The following is a 22,138-nucleotide window of genomic DNA, read 5'->3' on the forward strand; positions in this document are numbered from 1 at the left end:
TCTCTTAAACTCATTCATTTAGTGCTTTTCGAGTTCTTGACTTGGTGCACACTATGTGAAGCTGTTGAGATATTTTTTAAAGCATTAAAGGAGACAAATATGTAGCTTAAGATAAATATATGTTTTTGTGCGTTTCCCAAAATCAACCATAGTTGCAAGTTCTGTGTGTGTTACTTTAACAATTTGCTGGAGGTTCCCGAGATTTCAGTGTGGCATTTCCGCAAACAATATCAAGAGCATTAATCAACAGTAATATTTTTTCATGATATTGCCCTATAATGTATTGGCCATTTACTGTACATTATGCATTGTGTAAATACATGTACAGTGTATTTTGTTAACAGTCTGTGCAAATACACATAAATGTGATATCAGATGCAGCTTCTGTCCCATCTTTGCAGTGTAGGTTCCTTCAGCTGATGTTTAAAAAATTATTGTAATTGGTTCATTATAATTCTTAGTAATTGGTTAAATCTAAGTATTTGACATTAAAAACAGCATACATATAATAAACACATTTAATAAAATATAAAACATTTCCCTTAAAACATTAAATATGTTCCTGAGGGCAAAAAAAAAATCCCCTTAATGGAAAAGTTAATTTCAGACCCTGGGCCAAACTATCCAATGACCAAAAGAAACAGGTCTTCCAATCTGTTGCACAGACACCACCAACTGAAATACAGCTTCACTTGAATAAAAAAAAAAATAATAATAAAAAAAATAAACTTGTAAAGCAAAGGTTTTAGACCCACAAACAGTCACAGCAGTACAGAGAGCAGCTGTCTGCATGTTTGATCAAAACTGCACTAAGATAAAACAATTATTTACTCACACTGCAAAGGGTTTTGTTTGTCAGTCACTATATTTTTGTAAATGAAACAGCCATACAAATTTGTAATAATTTGTAAATGACACTTTAATTAGATCTGTTCTCAAACACAATATATTTGATTGAATAAAAAATGCCTCCATTTTCATATGGCCTGTTTTTCATCTTCATCTTTTCATCTTTCCATCCTCCTCTCTGGTGAGAATCATTTTAGATCATTTAACAGACGTCTAGAGGACCTGCAGCACAAAGACAGGCAGAAGGAAGGAGTGAGATGTTAATGTTATGGACAGACATGGTACAAAATGAAGACAAAACCTTTTAAATCAATAATAAAAAAAGCTAATTTAAGCAGTTTATTGACAGGTATTGGCGGCAAATTTATAATGGTGTACAAATGCAAAAAAATTACTATTAATACAATAATTTCTCATAGGTTCATAGGTTAAATAGGTTACTTCAGTATTAGTCACATTAATGCGTTGTCTAACATTAAGTAACAATGAGAAATACATGTTACAGTATTTATTAATTGTTAACATTAGTTGAAAATACAGCTTTTCATTGTTCTTTAAATATCATGTGCTGCAGTAAATAATATTTACAGATACGTTTGATGTTAACAATGTATTAGTAAATGTTAAAATTAACATTAACAAGATTAATGAATAGTAACAGTAATATGAAGCATCAATAACAGAAAGCATTGTTCATTGTTAGTTCATGTTAGATATTGTAGTTAACTACAGTAATGTTCACAAATGGAACCTTATTGTAAAATACAGTATGTTGTAAAGTTGTAAATGTAAGTTCTTAGACATACCCCTCTAACTGTTCAGCCAGATGGACCTCGTTCATCATCTTCAAGATGTCCAGTGTGACCTTCACTGCTCCTTCTGGTGTAAATTGTGCCTCCATTATGTCCACTGTGTTAAAGGAATTAGCTTTCTCAATATCAGCAACTGAGATGGAGTCATGATTCTTCTTTAAGTGCCATTTAAACCTGTCTAGTTTTTCTTTGCCCAGATTATCCAGAGTCTTCAGAAGACAAGCATGAATAGTCGACATCTTCTGGTCTGTGCTGGAAAAGAATAAATATATTCAAAACAGACACAATGACTGATATGTGAAAGGAAGTATCTTAGGATGTAATGCATTTAAAACTGTGATAAATTACATTTACAATGGTCATTAATATGGTCTCTGTCCTTATGATGTTATGAGCTATGTACTTTGTTTTCAAGGTACGTGTCCACTGAATGAAGTTTGCATTTTGTAATGAAAATCAAAGCTTTTCAAGAGATCCTCCACAAATATTTTTCTGACATTCAGACATTTTTCTGTAAACCTGCTTTGAAATAAGTGTAAATAGTGAAAGAGGGTATTTACACTGTGTAAATAGCATCTATCCCTACACTGAAAAAAAAATCAGACCTCCTAACTCAAAATTTTCTAGTGACTGGTTGCTAAATTTTTGCATTGGCCCAATTGAATTTCTGCTAACTGAATTTGATCAATTGTGGCAACAGTCTGTTAACATTGGCTCAATGAGAAATAATATGTTGAGGCAATAGAAAAATAGGGGGAAGTTGTGGCCTATTGGTTAGCGAGTCGGACTTGTAACCCAAAGGTTGTGGGTTTGAGTCTCAGGTCCGGCAGGGATTGTAGGTGGGAGGAGTGAATGTCCAGCACTCTCTCCACCTTCAATACCAAGACTGAACACACCACTGAACACACAGCTGCTCCTCAGGTGCTGAAGCATAAATGGCTGCCCACTGCTCCGGGTGTGTGTTCACTTTGGATGGGTTAATTGCAGAGCACGAATTCTAAGTATGGGTTACCATACTTGGCCGTATGTCACTTTTACCCTTTTCACAATGACATCAGCTAACTTCTGCTAATTCGCAAAGCAGTGTACCTGTTATACCTTTACACCTGAGGCAAATTATATTAATGCACTTACAGTTGGGTTCTTTTGTGAACGTTATTATTCTGCTTTAGAGCAGGGGTGTCAAACTCAATTCCTGGAGCGCCACAGCCCTGCAGAGTTTAGCTCCAACCTTAATTAAACACACTTGAACCAGCTAATCAAGTCCTTCAGGCTCAATTGAAAACTACATGGTTTGTGTGTTGGAGCAGGGTTGGAACAAAACTCTGCCTGCTTTAGATGGTTGAGAGACTTTTTTGCAACAACTGTAACAATAGACTTGCTTTCAGATTTGTATGATAACAATTATTGTTACGTATCCACACAAAATATATACTTAAAACATTTTCACTTGTAATTTCAGTTTATGTCATTCCTTGGATAAATAGTTTGATTCATTTCAGTTGTTGCTGCTATGATAATAGTGAGTACACTGTGTAAATTAAATTCTCTGTATAGTTCCATGCAAGTGTTGCTGTTCTGCAATAAAAAAGACAAACGGCGTGATTTGTTTTCCTTTTTTTTTTACTATGGGGAAATTACATTGACACAAGTCTTATGCTTTATATTAAATATTCTCATATTACAAGGCAAGTTTCACATCCATAAATGCAAGTGGTCTGAAAAAAATCCAATGTTATCCAGTTAAAGAATAAAATGGGGTAACACTTTATTCTGATAGTCCACTTTAGACATTCTACTAACAGTAATAACTTTGTAACTACATGTCAACTAGCAGTCATTAGAGTATTAGTAGACTGTCTGCTTCATATCTTCTAACACTTTATTTTGATGGGTCCACGGTTTGTAATACGAGATTTTAGGGGCCTTATTTATGAAATGTTGCGCAACCATCCTAATATTGATCTTACGATCATCTCTCAAATATGCATACTACGGGTGATTCATAAAATGAACGAACGTACGCATCTCTTTCAGATGTGAAACCTATGAATCGCAAATAATCTTGAACTTACTTGAACTGAATTGTTTCTGCCTTGTAAATGATGCCTAATTAAATAAACGATGCCACGTCAAAGCCATACGAGAGTTGACATGGATTTAAGCGTACACACACTCTACGATCAATTCTGAGCATACGCACACTTCATAAATGAGGCCCCATGTCTTTTCAGTTGATTTCATGTAAGGCTGCGACTGAAGTCAGTTGTAGTTCTTGTGTTTCTCTTTCATTCAGTGATTCTGCTAGTTATCATCAGGTGTCTTCAATAATCAATTAATCATCACTTAATTTATCACTAGAGTACCTAATTAACTCTAACACTGCTTTGGTGTTACTTTTAACACCCTGCTGGTGGTTGCCATATGAACACAGAGTGGTGTTGGTTTAACACTGGGTAATTTACTGTGTAATACTCAAAGCATTAAAATGAACAAGGAAATATGGAAATTTATTTGTCAAGTAAAACCATTATTATAAGCTACAATATTTTGTTCCTTGTAGCCTACTTTTTAAGTTACATTTTTACTGTTCTATTGTACATTCGGTTCAAATGTGAATGCTGAGATTCATATTTACTCAGTACAGAGCCTAACTCAAATTACACAATTTTCAGGCCTGAAAGATTTTAAAGCATATATTATAAGCGAACAAACATTTACTTTTAATTGCAAGACAATCATCTAATCAGACTTGCTCTTAGCAAATCTAAATAAAATTGTTTTACTCAAAAGAACAAAAGATCTTCCGAAGAGAAGCAGTTTTTTACCAAAACTTTACTGTAACTTGCCACTGATAAATCTGTAAATTTACTGCTCAAAAGGACTAGACAGAATTACGTTTCTGTATCTTTAACTGTTAATTTCATACCTTTTTTAAAGAAGTGATGATTCTCAGAAACTAGATGGAGATTCACTGGAAACTTCTCTTGGATTTACAGTCACAGCTCAGTCTCATTTGCAGTAACATGCAGTCTGGGCTGATTGAACAGTGTAGATAAAAACCTGTTTGTCTTGTTGTCCTGCTTCTGTTGAAAGAAAATGTTCTCTCCCTCTCTGTGTTACCGTCATAGCTTGTTATTTTAGTACCTCCTTCATCAAAGAAACCCTTGAGCTGTTTGTCTCACTCTGTTGTGTTAACATTGAGTCTATTATATTTAACAGCCTAAGATTTATATTGCTCTCTATGTAAATTTGGATTATGGGAATGAATTAAACCTTATGAATATAATTACATGCAGATTAGAAAGTGTATTCCATTTTTTAAATAAAATTTAGATGTAAATAGTCTTGCTGGATGTTTGGCTGGCAGAGTTGGATAGTCCAGGGGTCAGAAAGTAAAAGTCCTGCCATATGTTTATTCCACCCATGAACTCAGCAGCTGATTTCTCCAGAGGAGGAACCAAGACATTCCTTTCAAGTTACAAGCAAGTCTCAAGTCCTCAAAGAGTTAAAGTTGATGAGATAATTAAGTGACTAATTAAATGATGATTGAGCATTAGTGATGAACATCTGCTATTATTGAGAATTACAGAGGATCAGATGTTGATGTTTTATTGATTAAAATGATGTCACCATCATGGAGATCAGTGTTTGCTTTAATTGGGATCTTGACCCTTGACCAGTGTTCCGTCAGAAGAAATAATGTGCCATGCACACGCAAAAATGTGTTGGGAAAGCTATTTGATTGAATGCCGGTAAAAGTGAAAGAATCGCAATGCTCGGGTAAACCGCTATAGAGCTGATATCGCTATAGAGTTAGAACCGGTGAATGCAGTTTACAGGTTTTCTATTGTTTTCGCTGTTGAAACCGAATGCTTCAATGGTTGTGGAAAAAATCGATCAACATGAGAACCAACGCAAACGCAATGACTTGTGAAATAAATGTCCTCATGTATTAAAGAAGAGTGACTTGAATAAGTGCTGGAAATAGCGTAGGATGGGCACAGAACGGTAACAAAACTTTTGTTTCGGTAACGAAACATGTACAGTCACACACAAGTGTATTGTACAAACAGTACTTCATAGGGATGTTTAGACAGCTATAGAATAATTCATATGTTCACTTTTTTATATATATTTAATTTACAGCTCTCAGCTTAAGTTTTGCTTTAGTTTGTATTCTATCTGTTTAAATTGATTTTTTGATATTATATTATGCCTATATTATAACCCTAATAAATAATTGACCTTGTTTTTTAACGTCTCTTGCTCATCAAGGTTGTATTTATTTAAAAAATACAGAATAAAACTGTTATATTGTGAAATATTATTGCAATTTCTCATATTGGTTTCCTATTTTAATACCTATATTTTAAAATATAATTTATTCCTGTGAAGCAAAGCTGTATTTTCAGCATCAGTCTTCAGTGTCCCATAATCCTTCAGAAATCATTCTAATATACTGAATTATTATCAGTGTTGCTGATCTTCAATGCTGTTTTACAGTGAAACTGTTGTGCTGCTTAATATTTTTTTGGAACCTTTGATACTTTTTTGTCTGATTCTTTGATTAATAAAAAGTTAAAAAGAACAACATTCATTCAAAACAGAAATATGTTCTAACAATAGAAGTCTTTACTATCAATTTTCTCCATTTAACACATGCTTGCTGAATAAAGTTTCTTTAACTTTCTTTAAACTTTTTTAAAGCATCATTAAAAAAGAAGGAAAAACAAATTCTGATTTACTGTTCACACCGGGACGAATTTCGCGCGCGATATTCACCGACGTTTAACGCCTCGTGACTAAACAAAGGGCGCCAATAGGCTTGTTTGAGATGCGCCTTGCCTCGCCTGTAATTTAGTCGAGAGTAGGCGGCTGCAGTGAGGGGAGGAGTGAAAAAAGTGCAGGCAAGCCGGACACTTCCTGAATCTCGGTGTGTTGTTGGACTGCAAACGTCAGCAATGGAAGAGATCGCGTTCTTTATCGCACTTTGTGGATGCCTTTTATAATCAAAGCCATAATGAGAAATGAGGAGCACACAGATGCTGCACTAAATTTACACTGTTATCCCTAATTATGGGTTAAACATTTCAGAGTGGGATATGGCACAGCTGATTAACCTAATTATGTGTATCCTACTTAAGGGACAGTTTACCCCCCCAAAAAAAATCTTTGGGTGAACTATCCCTTTTTTACATGAAACATATTCCATATAAATATATTACACAATTTTTTGTCACCTTAATGTAAATTTGAATTTCATGTGTGTGCAGCAAATTATTATTCAAAATTAATATGAAACAAAACATTTTAAATTAAGAAATTAGCATGCATGTGTGGGCTTTGTTTACTGCACTCCTGAAATAAGACATACCCAGATAAAGATCTCAGATAAAAACACACAAACATGAGGCCTAATTGCAAAACCGTCACATTAGATGTAGCCTATGCATGCATGTATTGATGGATTGACTCATTTATTTAATGGAATAATGTTGTACAAAAATGTAAATGTACAAAATTAACACCAGCATACAATACATAAAGAGAAAATTACAACAAACAGGACTTCAAACCAAGAAAATAAAAATAAAAGGGTAAATAAATAAAGCACATGTCCTAATTACTAATTAATTACTATATAAAAAGTAAATAGTATTAGGCTATAGCTAATGGACTTCTTAGGATTAGGTGCGTTCGACTTCATGCAGCACTTAGCAGACCGATCGGCGGCTGACTTGAAGCAGTGCATGCCGGTTAGAAATTTAGTCCGACTTGAACCGGCGCCGACCACACGTCACTGTCACGTGTGGCATCAAAGTACCGCGATAGCGTTTCGAGAGCAGCCGGCTGACTCAGCCGGCGCAATTTCTCCAGAGCGACTGCGGGAGCGCTGATGACGACACAGCTGTTTCACGATTGGCCAAATTCACCACATGACAACAACGACGTGTATTTTGGGTTTATTCTGACAACTTCAGTCCCACTAATGCTCATATACGGACTTTCAAAAAAATAAAAATAAAAATAAATTAACTTTTCATGATCTTCATCTCGTAAATCATGTTTATTAAAAGATTACAATTATTTTTACTGCAATCACTTTTTTGTTAATTCGTTTATATAGGTTTTGTGCATAGTGAAGTGAAGTGACATTCAGCCAAGTATGGTGACCCATACTCGGAATTCGTGCTCTGCATTTAACCCATCCAACGTGCACACACACAGCAGTGAACACACACACAGCAGTGAACACACACACAGCAGTGAACACACACACACACAGCAGTGAACACACACACACACACACACACAGCAGTGAACACACACACAGCAGTGAACACACACACACACAGCAGTGAACACACACACACACACACACAGCAGTGAACACACACACAGCAGTGAACACACACACACACAGCAGTGAACACACACACACACACACACACACACACAGCAGTGAACACACACACACACCGTGAACATACACACACACACACACACACACACACACACACACACACACACACACAGCAGTGAACACACACACACACACAGCAGTGAACACACACACAGCAGTGAACACACACACACACACACACACACACACACACACACAGCAGTGAACACACACACACACCGTGAACACACACACACACACCGTGAACATACACCCGGAGCAGTGGGCAACATTTATGCTGCAGCGCCCGGGGAGCAGTTGGGGGTTCGGTGCCTTGCTCAAGGGCACCTCAGTCGTGGTATTGAGGGTGGAGAGAGCGCTGGACATTCACTCCCCCCACCTACAATTCCTGCCGGCCCGAGACTCGAACCCACAACCTTCAGATTACGAGTCCAACTCTCTAACCATTAGGCCACGACTTCCCCATAGGTTTATTTTGGACCTTTTTCATACAGACCCTTTACACTATTAAGCTGCATAACCTATTTAGATAATCATTTTTATTATGGAATAAATCAAATGTCAATCTTACAGACTTTTAATATAATGTGGTCATCATGGATTCTGATTGATACTAATTGTCTAGTTGCTGGGTTCATCCATCTTCACTTGCATGTGATTGCTGCCAACAACTCTGGCTGGATGTCAACTTAATACAACATTCAGATCACTTTCATAAGATGGTATAAATCATAATAGAAAGGCAAATAAATTGAGCTTATCCGTAGGCCTGTTCATGGTGTTCACGTATGAATGTTCATGGTGTTTTGTCTTACTAAAATGTGCTTACCTAACTGGAGAAATAGTAAAATAAGTAAACAAATATGTAACATCCTAATTCTTTTATCTGTAATGAAAACCACATTTAGTACATACAATTATTATCTTCATATATTATTTTTATTAAGTTGCAGTAGCAAAAACAAGTCAAATTTTCAATATGTTCTGTTTATTTACTTAAAACTTGTTTCTGTCGTGATGACACCCTTTCAAAATATTACATCTTAAAGGTTTATTAAAACAAACCAACATAGTAATAAAAAAAGAATCACTTCTAATGAAAATTGTTAAGTGTAATTGCATTGATTGGTTAGTATTAGAAATAACGAGTCACACTGCTGTTGGGTATGGTCCCATGTCCCTTTGGATATATAAAAACAACACTTATTACATTGAACCTTTACTCACTTTCGTTGCTCATTGTGCTCAATTTCATACAACAATAACGGCATTTCTATAGCTTCCAGTTCGTCTGCAATAAAGCAAGCAAACGCACGTGATCTGCCATGACTGAGGTAGATGCAGCAAACTACGAGAGCCCCGAAGTGTCCGACTTGACGACCCCGTTTTCAACTCCGCCCCTGACTGCAAGCGGCTACTCTCGCTGACCACCGTCTGTAGCCGTGCTTCAAGTCGAACGCACCTAATATAATAGTCTTATTCCATGGTCTGTCTGAATACTCAATTCTGATTGGCTGGCAGGTGTTGATTAAATTAGTTTAACTGCACAGGTAGTTCCAGGTCAGTTTAATCACCGTTCCATATTAATGTGCTGCACACTAACCAGCACACATCACTCTCAAACACACAGATAGAGAGAGAGGTCGGAAACTTTGGACGGGTAGTGGATATTTGTAACAACTGGATAATTTGTATTAACAAGCACCCACCCCCTTAGTGCACCTTTTTTGGTTTGGGCCACTGCCCCTCAAAATGTCTGTGCATGGCCCTGCTCCATGGTCCCTTCTAATGACGTTCTGCTCTGTCCTGCTGGCACTGGCTTGGCTCCCCTCCCAATGCTTTTGGTTTCGTGTCAGGTGTTCAGACACTTGTGCTCCATGTTCTGTCTTGTTGTGTGAGCGTGCGATCTCGAGTTCGCTTGGGCCGTGCGCTCTCCTCTCTGCATGTGTTGTTGTGTTTGGTGTAGCACGTGATTTGAGTTTGGCCGCATTTTTTCTTGTTGTCTTGTGCTGTGTGGCACGCAGCTTGTGTTCTTGTTCGGCCGCGTGGTTTCATGTTGTCATGCCTTGTGTGAACACGCAGCTTATGAGTATCAACTAGTTCAAACCTGTGAGCTGCAGCTGTGTGACTCCATCTAGAACTGGGTAATGACATTTTCTAGATTCCTGTAAGGAAATAAGGAATAATACGGCCTTCGTGTGCTATCAAAATTTCCTGGAAAGAATAGGAATTGTGGAGGATGCCAGGTTTCCTGGGAAAATCTTATTAAAGCCAAAATCGTAGATATTTAAGATATTTAATTTTTAATAAAATGTATCATCCCATTTGTTGACTGCTATATCATCATTCACAGTGTTATCTTTATAGTTAGCCTGTTGATGATTCTGGATTTTCAGTCAAATGCTGTTTTGCTGTGTATAAACCATACAAAATGCTTGAAATGGTTATTGCACTACGATGTGCATGACTTTAACATGAAAACAAGGTGATCTTGGGGGTGAGGGGGGCATACCTGTCCCAGCAGGTAAAAAAGAGCTCTAGCATGGGGAACATAGCATTAGCACTAGTCAGTCTTGTTGGTCAGATTTTGGTTTTATCAACTAGCTAGTCAAATATGTTCATTAAACTTTAATCATTACTGCTTGTTATGGCGATATGACAATACATGGTATATTATATAAATATGATATAAAGTGTAAATCGATTGAACTTCTATATAATTTCTATATCATCGTGGTATGCAAATGAAGAGTTAATTTGCAAAAGCAGATAACTCCGTTTTTGTAATTTTTCAAAAATCATGCTTTTTTGCTATTGTAACAGAACTGTTTGTTTAGTTTCCTTTTTGTCCTTATTTGGTTCTTCCTGTTTTAGTTCATGACCTAGTTTTGTTGATTAGTTATATTCATCACCTGTGTTCTATTAATTACCTTGTTTCCTCGTTTGTTCCACTCCCTTTATAAGTCCTGAGTTCTCCCACTGTTTTTGTCTTGGATTAATGTTGTAAATGGTTAAAAGTGTGTTGAAGCTATTAAACTACTCCTTTGTTACTTCTCGTTGTGCGCCTGCATTTCTACAACCACCAACCGTGACAGCTATGTTATCATGTTTTATTGGTCGTTTTTGTTGCTGTTTTGTTTATTTTATTATCATTAATAAAAAGCCCATTCTCTGCAGAGTCCTTGCCTCATCTCTTTACACAGCCCTGACATGAACACCCAGTCCACTGCAGAAATGTTTCTAGTGGTCAGATTAACATGTAGCATGTACTAATGTTTTTTGTTAATATTCAACTATATGATTTAATGTTATTACACAAATGTATATCTTGTAGCGTATAATAGCGCACACAAAATTTATATGCTATTATGCTAAATTTAAGTCCTTGATATGAAAGGAAACAAATGATCATTTCCCAGCTAAGTTCAGACTTAAAGGTAAAGGTTTCATGTTTGTTATTCTCCATTTCTCCTTGATGCTTCATATTTCTAGTAATACTTCAAAGGTGCTTTTGTTTGTAATATTGGAAAGTGTTTTAATATTATAATGTTCAGTGGTAAAAGCTGTGTCAAGGTTTGTTATGTAAAGGTGCAAGGAACACTAAGACTTCAAGATTTGCTGAATTGCAGGTTAATAGCTCCCTCAAGTGGCATTTGCAATTTTTCAAACTCAATTAACAATTTCTAAGTGCAGAAAAAGAATGGTTTATAAAGTTAAATAAACACGGTTAAAGCATGTAACACACAATGGTTTATAAATGTTTTAGTAGTGTGTTTATTAGTAATGTTTCACACAGTGTACAGTATAAGCAGCAGCAATATTATCTGCACAATGTTCTGTGTAAACAGGTTCAGAAGAAAAGAAAAGAAAATGACAATCCTGTTATATGTCACCATCAAAGGAAGTATTATAAATGTGAGCAGTTCATCAGCAAATCAAAAGAGAAGCTAAAAGCACCCAGGAAGAAGTGGTCACATGATCATAGTGAGTGCTTCAACAAAAGGATCTGACTGGAGTCAGCAGGAGCTGCAGCTCAGAGAGAAGACGGAGGACAAACACCAGAGACGACAATGACTTCAGCAAATACAGGTCTGTGAAGTTCTCTTGATTGATCAATGTGTGCTGCACAAAATTCAAAAGATCAAAAGTTTGTGATATATATATATTAAGAATTTAAAGAAATTAATACTTTTATTAAGCAAGGATGTGGTAAATTGATAAAAAAAAGTGGCCGTAAAGACATATTTTAGAAAAGATTTCTATTTTGAATATGTTGTTCTTTTTAACCTTTTTGTTCATCAAAGAATCCTGGAAAAAAGTATCACAGGTTAAAAAAATAAAGAAATGTTTCCAAGATTGATAATTAATCAGCATATTGATAATCAGACTGATTTCTGAAGGATCGTGTGGCACTGAAGACTGGAGCGATGGCTGATGAAAATTCAGTTTTGATCAGAGGAATAAATTATATATTAAGGTATAATAAAATAGAAAACTGTTGTTTTAAATTTAAATTGTAATATTTCAAAATATTAGTTTTTTTTTTGATCAAATAAATGCAGCAAAAGTTACTTTAAAAAATCTTGCTGATCCCAAACTATTAAATGGCAGTGTGAATAAAATAATAAGTGTGTGTGAGAGAGAGAGAGAGAGAGGTGTGTGTGCAACGGGAAAGAGAGACCTCGCGCTTAGTCTCAGAGACCAAGAAGTCGCTAGATTTGTCGCTATAAGTGCTTTTTTTGAAAACCTTTTTTTTGTAAATCTAGCCAAAAAATTTGCTAAATTGGCAACACTGTGCATCTCAATTTCTCCAACAATGTGTAGGTTCGGTAATTTCACTTTAAAGCCAATGAATAGGTTTTTATTACCATCAAAGTGAAATAACTGAACATAAACATAGCAGAATGATAAAAATGATAATTTTAGAAGAGAATTTCAGATAGCACTTAGAGGCTTTTGCATCTGAACTCTTCATATATATTTAAATATAGAAGTTTTGACATTTCAGCATAATCCGCAGTAATTAGTCCATAATGATTTTTCTTTTCAATATTATTGCTTATATATCATTGAAAATGACATGGCAGCAGCACAGATATGACAGAGAGTTCAAGTCATGCATAATAAAATAAATGTGTGTGAGTTCTGTAACAGCACACATGGCCATTAATGATCCAATTATAGAGTTTACAAGAGAAGCTAAAACATAAAAAAGCTCAAAAATAACTAAATATACAATATGAGGTCAAGTTTCTGAGAAAAATGATATCAGAGATGATCATTACAATGTTCTGGACACAAATGTACTATTTCATTTGATTTATGAAGGTATGTTTGTGTGTTCATATTAAATGTGTTTCTTTGTAGAGTGTGATCTGAGGATCATTCTTCTGGGTAAAACTGGATCAGGAAAAAGTGCAACAGGAAATACCATCCTGGGAAGAAAAGCTTTTGAAGTTTTTGATTTCATGAAATCAGCCAATAAATTGTGTGAGACAAAGGAAGGAAAAGTGGGTGGAAAGACCGTCTCTATAATTGATACTCCAGGACTGTTTAACACAGCTATGAATAAACAGCAACTGAAGGCTGAAATAGAAAAGTGTGTAGATATGTCTGCTCCTGGTCCTCATGTGTTTCTGCTGGTGCTCAAGCTGGGTGTGAGATTCACAAAAGAGGAGAGAGACACGGAGAAATGGATTCAGGAGAACTTTGGAGAAGAAGCTTTGCGTCGTACCATCATTCTGTTCACTCACGCTGATCAGCTGAAGGGAAAACCTGTGGAAGATTATATCAATAAAAGCAACTATTTAATGGAAATCATTGACAGCTGTGGTGGCAGATATCACTCATTCAACAATGAGGACAGAAACCATCAAGATCAGGTCACAGAACTGCTGAAGAAGATTGACACAATGATGGAGGAAAATGAAATGAATTATTACACTCTTGAGATGTTTAAAACCACTCAGAAGAAGAAAGAAAGAAAAAGGGCAAAGACTGTGTGTGCAGTTGCAGTGCTGGGGTTCGGAGTTTTAGGAACTGCAAAAATATTACGCAAGATATTTGTAGCAATTACAGGCAGTGCTGCTGGAGCAGCTGCAGGTAAAGCTGCAGAAAGTGCAATAGCAGGTATGGGAGAGGCAGCAGGAGAAACTGTAGATAAACTTTTAGCCGTCATAGAAAAAGCAGTAGAAACTGCAGGTGAAGCATTTACAAAGAAAGCAGTAGCAGCTGTAGAAAAAGCGGTAGAAACTGCGGGAGAAGCTGCTGCAAATAAGGCAGTAGCAGCGGTGGAAACTGCGGGAGAAGCAGTTGCAATAAAAGCAGTAGCAGCTGTAGAAAAAGCAGGAGAAGCTGCTGCAAATAAAGCAGTAGAGGTTATAAGAGAAGCCACAGGAGAAGCAGTGCAGAGAGTTGCATCAGGAACAGGAGCAGCAGCAGCACAAGGACTATCCACAGGTCTGGCAGCAGTAGTAGCAGCAGCAGCAGCGAGATCTGCAGCAGCTGCAGGGAAAGTGGCCTCTTCTGGAAGAGTATCTGCAGTAGCTGCTGTAGCAGCAGCATTTGGAGGAGCAGCTGTTGCATTAATGTCAGCATTAAAATAATAAAAGTGTAGTTTATCAGGTGCCTACAACTTTAAGTTTTACGTTTGCATTATCCTATTAGATTTTTTTTTCACACTTAAGCTATTCATTTATCGTTTAAAATATTGAATCAGATCAGAATCAGAATTTTTTTCATTGCACAATTTTGCAACAACTTTAAAGAGCAAACCTCAAGACAATAAATGAATAAACAAATAAACATACAGAAATATTAAATATGCAAATATTAAATCAGTAAATATTGCAATTAGTCCAGTCAATTCCACAGACAGTTGCATAAAATAGACATTTTACTCTAATTTGTTGTGGAGTTCAAGTACATCCAATGTATTGCAAGAGAAAAGAGTTAATTTGTTTCTTTATATATTTTAAGACAGCATAAAAACCATCTCTTCTTTGTTTTATTTATTTTTATTTTTTTTACTCTTACTGTACCTTTAAATGCTGATAAACTGATTATTTAATAATAATGCTTTGTATTCTGCTTTTTGTTTAATTTTGTTTAAACCATGCTTCCCATGGTCCCTGTATATCATGCAGTGTGAACAACATAATACATATTTACTGTATATTATCAGCATACTGTGTTGCACTGGGCACTAATGATCACGCACTCTTTACATTATTTACTAAAAACATGTAATTACTATTACATCTACTTTACTATCTACCACTGAATGTTTATTTGTATTCATTTATTTTTTCTTTATTTCTTGTCCTCTTCACATCTTTAAGCCATCGGTTCATGCCTGCATTTCATAATCTATTTTCCAATGAAACTGCAATTGTAATTGTGCTCCACAGCTAATTCATTTGTAAAGAGCGCCGATATTTTGAGCCTTTTGCACCTTCAGATCAATTGTGGATTGTAAATGCAGTTGACTATGAAAAAAGCAACTGGCACCCTGAACTAATTAGTTACTTAAACTGATTATAATTCTTAAGGACAGGAGGATTCATGCTTTAAATAATTTAATTGATTATTTTTAATATGTATGTCAATAAACATGTATCTACATTAAATAAAAATAACAAATGTGTTGGCCTCTTTTCGCTTGCTTTATTCTTTATTCAGTGAGTAAGCAAACAGGTCATGGGAGTTGTATTTGCATTGAAAAAACATACAGAAATCATAGTTTTTCTAAATCAAACTAAATTAGAGGGAACAAGGGTGCAATAACCAAAACTCACATTTATATCAAATAAATTGTTTTGTATTAAATATAATTGGAATATATTAAAACAGTAGGGGTGATAATAATTTTGGTAAGTGAAGTGACATTCAGCCAAGTATGGTGACCCATACTCGGAATTCGTGCTCTGCATTTAACCCATCCAACGTGCACACACACACACACACACACACACACACAGCAGTGAACACACACACACCGTGAACACACACACACACACAGCAGTGAACACACACACACAGCAATGAACACACGCACACACAGCAATGAACACACACACACACACACAACAATGAACACACACACACACACACACACACACAGCAGTGAACACACACACACACACACAGCAGTGAACACACACACACCGTGAACACACACCCGGAGCAGTGGGCATTTATGCTGCGGTGCCCGGGGAGCAGTTGGGGGTTCGGTGTCTTGCTCAAGGGCACCTCAGTCGTGGTATTGAGGGTGGAGAGAGCGCTGGACATTCACTCCCCCCACCTACAATCCCTGCCGGCCCGAGACTCGAACCCACAACCTTTGGATTACGAGTCCGACTCTCTAACCATTAGGCCACGACTTCCCCACTTAAGAGCAGATTAGGATAAGCAGAGTGCAAGGAAAGACTTATACTGATTAATTCTTACATTTTTAATTGACATTAATTGTGCACAAACAAGGTGTTTTAGCTTCTTCTAATTAAACTAATGCAATTGGATGAAAACATGTAAATATTATCTGCAGGATCAGCAAACTAAAAAAAATAAATAAATCCTTTGCTTTTACTCAGAGCAAAGTACACATTTCACTACTTCATTGTGAATATAATTAAAGTCAACTTTCTGTGTAATAAATGTATTAATAACCTTAAGAAGTGAAGTGAAGTGACATACTGCCAAGCATGGTGACCCATACTCGGAATTCATGCTCTGCATTTAACGTGCACACACACAGCAGTGAACACACACACACACAGCAGTGAACAAACACACACACACACACACACAGCAGTGAACACACACAGCAGTGAACACACACACACACACACAGCAGTGAACACACACACACAGCAGTGAACACACACAGCAGTGAACACACACACACACACACACACACACACACACACACACAGCAGTGAACACACACAGCAGTGAACACACACACACACACACACACAGCAGTGAACACACACACACAGCAGTGAACACACACAGCAGTGAACACACACACACACACACACACACACACACACAGCAGTGAACACACACCCGGATCAGTGGGCAGCCATTTATGCTGCGGCGCCCGGGGAGCGCTGGACATTCACTCTCCCCACCTACAATCCCTGCCGGCCGGAGACTCGAACCCACAACCTTTGGATTACAAGTCCGACTCTCTAACCATTAGGCCACAATGTCCCTAAAGGTTATACAATTGTCTTATCTGTAAATCTACAAAATTGTAATTTTACTTTGCATCCTTTTTACCATGCAAAATCTTCATATTTTCACAACAAGATCAACAATGATTCCGACACATCTCTTCAAAACATTACATTCTCTACTCCGTAAATAACATTCCTGAATTATCATGTGGTGACCCACAAAACACAGACAACAGAAACCCTTTAAATCCCCAAAAAACATTGAACACTAACAGATCTGTCTAGATCTGAGCCTCTGCCGGTTTTAAAAACCTGTCTGACTTATTATCTTTCATACAAAATTATTAAGAATGAACAGAGGTTTAGATGTTGATGTTTTATTGACAATAATATAGTTTGAAGTCACTGTTGTGGAGAAAAGCGTTTGCTTTAGTTGGGCTCTTGATCCTTGACTTTTAATCATTAGTTTTTCTCTGGTTGCATTAACTGTGTTCCTAAAGCACATTTGTTGCAGACGAAAGTGCTTGAAAAAAATCTAGTGAGACGAGGATACTATCGTCAAGTAGTGATCACAAATAACATGTGGAGTGTATTATTTCGATTTACACTTTGAAATGCTGCCCTGCTTTGAAATTTTGAAAGTTTTGTTTTAAATCATTACACAGACATTATTGGGACTGGATCACATAGACTCACAGACCTCATGAATCTGCGTATGAACCTCAATAATGGTGACTGTCAACAAAATATTCTGATAAACAGGTCAAATCTGAACATCAAAAAACAAGCTACTAAAGTCACAAAAAAGTTTTGCACTGATTGTCACCATTGAATATTCAGCGTTGGTTCTAGGAACATAAAAATATCCAGTTTTCTTGATGTTAGAGGAACGTTTTTAAAAGGTATGATGTTCCTCTAACACCTGCAATTGCTGCAAAAGAAGCAACTCAACAAAATTCAAGGGTCAAGAGCCCAAATAAACACTGATCTCCATGATGGTGACCTCAAACAAAACATTTTAATAAGACATCAACATCTTCTCCATAAGAGCTTCTGTAGACGTCTGACAGAAATAAATCAATCTGTTTATAATATCTGAAGCAGGTAATGCTGTTTGTGGAGTTGTTTAATCAGATCTTGAGACATGTCTTTTATCTTCAGTTCATCTAAGGCTGTGGCTGAAGAAAGCTGTAGTTTGTGTTCTTATGTCTCTCTTTCAGTGCTTGTTCACAGCAGGTGTTTGAATGATTGAAATGATGTTTCATGAACATCATAATAACATTCTACTAACATTAAGAAAACTGGATGTTTTAAGGTTCCTAGAATGTTGAATTTTAAATCAAAATTAAGTTGAAAGAACGTTTGAGGAACATCATACCTTTTAAAAACCTTCCTCTAAAGTCAATAAAACGGGTCATTTTTTATGTTCCCAGAACCAACACTGAATATTTGGAGAACGTTCTTATAACACAATTCTGTTAGCTGGGGAGTTTCTCTCACAACTGTCACTATAACAAACGTGCTTCAGAAACACACAGTTGCAGCAGTCAATGTTAAATATTCAAGGATCAAGAGCCCAGTTAAAGCAAACTCTTATCTCCACAACGGTGACTTCAACCCGATTTGATTATTTTCAATAAAACATTAACATCTAAACCTCTAACCTAATTCTCAATAAGAAGTTTAGTATGAAAGAAATAAAGTAAGTAATAAGTGAGATCTGTTAGTGTTTAATATTTTCTTGCTGCCAGGCAGGTGACATTTTATTTATTTTTTTAACTTTTATTTATTTATTTATTTATGTTACAGTGGTTACCATTGTGCTGAAGAGTAGCGATGTCAAATGTGATTTTCACTTTGCTGCAACTTAAAATATATAATAACTTCAAATCATAATTTCTCATTGAACCAAAGTTCACTAATCAGCATGGAGCAGGTGTGCGTGTTTTGAATGTGTTTTTTCTGAGCTTTATTGGAAGTTGTATGTTGGGTCAACATAATGGATTTAAGCTGAAATAACATCCTCTTGTTTTGTGTTACGTAGTCTTGATTGAACTAGGTTGCAACAACAAAGCTAGAATTGTATGTAGTATCAGACAGAAATAACTCCCTTTAAAGCTACAAGGTTCACTTTTTACAGTGCACTGATGTCATTTTGCATTCAGTTTTGCTTTGTTTGAATGTAAATAATATGTATTTCCCACCCATAGGAACAAATCATCGCTGTTGTTAGTTGATAGAAAACACATTGTTCTATAGGGCTTACTATTGATCATATTACTGACAAAAGAACTAATGTACTGTAAAAAAACAACAACAAATGAATACAATTCAGACCTGAAAGGACATTGCTATATCAAATAGATATAGCAATGTCCTTTCAGGTCTGAATTGTATTAATTTGGTTTTCTTTACAGTACATTAGTTATTGTGTCAGTATAATCAGCAGTAAGCCCTATAGAACAATGTGTTTTCTATCAACTAACAAAAGCGATGTTTGGTCCTATGGGTGGGAAATATTTATATTATTTACATTTTACAGCAAAGCTTTTCAAAACACAGCTGTCATTAAACTGATTTCATATTTACTGACCAGCCTTGCTTCTGGAAGAATTACACGATGTGGTCAAAGGGTTTATGAATATGGAGTCATTGTTAGTTTTGATTCATTGAGAATTACTATAGATGAGAAATGAAATGCTGCTGAGCTGTTCAAACTGTCTCTAACTGTTTTGTTTGATGTACCAATTGTACGTAACAAATACTTTCATTATCTGATTATTTTTTGTCTGCTATTAATAATCAATAGTCTTTGGCTTAAGTATGAACAAATTCATGAACTTTCCAATGTCCCCAGTTTAGCACATACATGTACTTATATTGTTAAATTACAATCACTTTTTTTTTTACTGCAACATATAGGTTACATTATATATAACATTATCCTGGGCTTTTCAATATCAGCATGCACCTATAGCACTTTGGTTCAAATATTAAAATCAAAATCAACTTTATGTTTGAAGCTGAGTAAAATTACACAATCAGGTGTTTTTTTCATTTATAAATGCCATTATGTTAACCCATCCAATCACAGCCCATGTTTGCCTAATCAGTTGAACAGCCGGACAAAATGAGATGAGATGGTTTCACTTTGCTTTGTTAGTGCAAGACTCTGCTGTGTGATTTTTGGCATTTTGTCTTGTCCACAAAACCAATTTCACATTTACCACAACACAGGTAAGGCATACTAGGTGCACCAATAAATAATTACATACATTCATAAGAAAAACACTAATATTGATCATGTAAATCCTGTCAAGCATTTACCGCTACATCAAATCTCATTCAGCAACAGTTCTTCTCATTTCATTCAGGTATTTTGCTGGTGGAGACTGAAATAAAAGAAAGACTGAAAAATGGCAGACAAACGTCCAGGTGAGCTAAAACGTTCCTGCATAACATACAATACTGCTTAAATACTTCAAATGTACCATTGATCAAAACTAAATGTAGCCTACAAAATGTGCTATAGATGACTCAATCTAAACCTTTTAAATATAGAAAGCTTAAATAAATCTTAAATATAGCTACAAGCTGCAATTATCCAAGCTGTTTGTAAAAAAAATGGCACAAATTATTAAAATTGCAAATCTAAACTGAACACATGCGGAGTATTATTGACTGCACTGGTAGTAAATTTCAACCTATTGTCCATTGGAGCATTTCTAGTTGCACTGTATTTAACAGTGAACAATATTTGTTCATGTATGCCAGTTTGTTATTATCATTAGATGTTTGAATTTCTATTAAGGATACAAATATTTTGTAATAATCACTGGCAAAAACAATATATCTGATATGCGATATTTATACAATTTCATATGCAATATCATTAAATAGCAATTGCATGTATTTCCATCCAAAACTTTATATTTTCTTTAAAAAAATCAAATGTCACAGCTTATTTATGTTTAATACAAAATAATATGCTAATTCAAAACACTTCTAACAGATCTGAGGATTGTTCTTCTGGGTAAAACTGGATCAGGAAAGAGTGCAGCAGGAAACACTATCCTGGACAGAGATGCGTTTACAGTCAAAAACTCTCTGATGTCAGCTTCAATGATCTGCGAGAAACAAGAGACAACTGTTGATGGACGAAATATATCTGTTACCGACTGTCCCGGCCTGTCTGACACTTCGATCGATAATAAAAAACTACAGATTTTAATAGAGCAGTGTATCTATCTGTCTGCTCCGGGTCCTCATGTGTTCCTGCTGGTTTTGAGACTCGGTGTAAAATTCACAGAGGAGGAGAAAAATGCAGTGAAATGGATCCAGAAGAACTTTGGAGAAGATGCTATAAAGTACACCATCGTTCTGTTCACTCACGCTGATACACTGAAGGGTAAACATGTAGAGCTTTACATCAGCAAAGGCAAAGATCTACAGCAGCTAATTCAGACATGCTACGGTAGATATCACTCGTTTAACAATGAGAACAGAGCTGATCGAGATCAGGTCACAGAACTGCTGAAAATTATAGACAAAATGGTCTATTTTAATGGAATGAAGCCCTACACTAATTCCATGTATAAAGCAGCCCAAGAGAAGATTAGGCAGGAGCAGATGCTGACAGATGTTGGGAAAAGAGGACTAGCAGCAGCAGGAGAAGCTGCAGCAGGAGTTGTAGCTGGAGGGGCCAAAGTAGCTGCAGCAGCTTTTTCTGCCGTGGAAACAGCAGCAGAAGCAGCACAGAAGTATTTAGAGGACTAGAAACTTCCCAAAACCTTTCAGAATAGACTCTAGAATAGCTTCTTGAGACTCATTAGCTCTTTGGTATGGGGTTGTATCAACGATATACATAC

General features: G+C 36.1%; 2 protein-coding genes across 2 annotated transcripts in view; one reads left to right on the forward strand and one right to left on the reverse strand.

The window, feature by feature from the left end:
• The window catches only part of LOC306872949 (uncharacterized protein), an 819,728-nt gene that overhangs the window by 687,668 nt on the left and 109,922 nt on the right, over nt 1-22,138 (reverse strand). The window lies entirely within an intron of this gene.
• Nucleotides 2,059-22,046, forward strand: LOC306872265 (GTPase IMAP family member 8-like; the record flags this gene model as incomplete). The annotated part of the gene is made up of 4 exons (XM_079420763.1): nt 2,059-2,076; nt 11,937-12,072; nt 13,456-14,547; nt 21,283-22,046. The coding sequence occupies 4 exons, from the start codon at nt 2,059-2,061 to the stop codon at nt 22,044-22,046; spliced, it is 2,010 nt and encodes a 669-aa protein (XP_079276889.1).

The sequence above is a fragment of the Barbus barbus genome (genome assembly GCF_936440315.1).
Source record: "Barbus barbus genome assembly, chromosome: 7".
In the NCBI taxonomy this organism is placed as follows: Eukaryota; Metazoa; Chordata; class Actinopteri; order Cypriniformes; family Cyprinidae; genus Barbus; species Barbus barbus.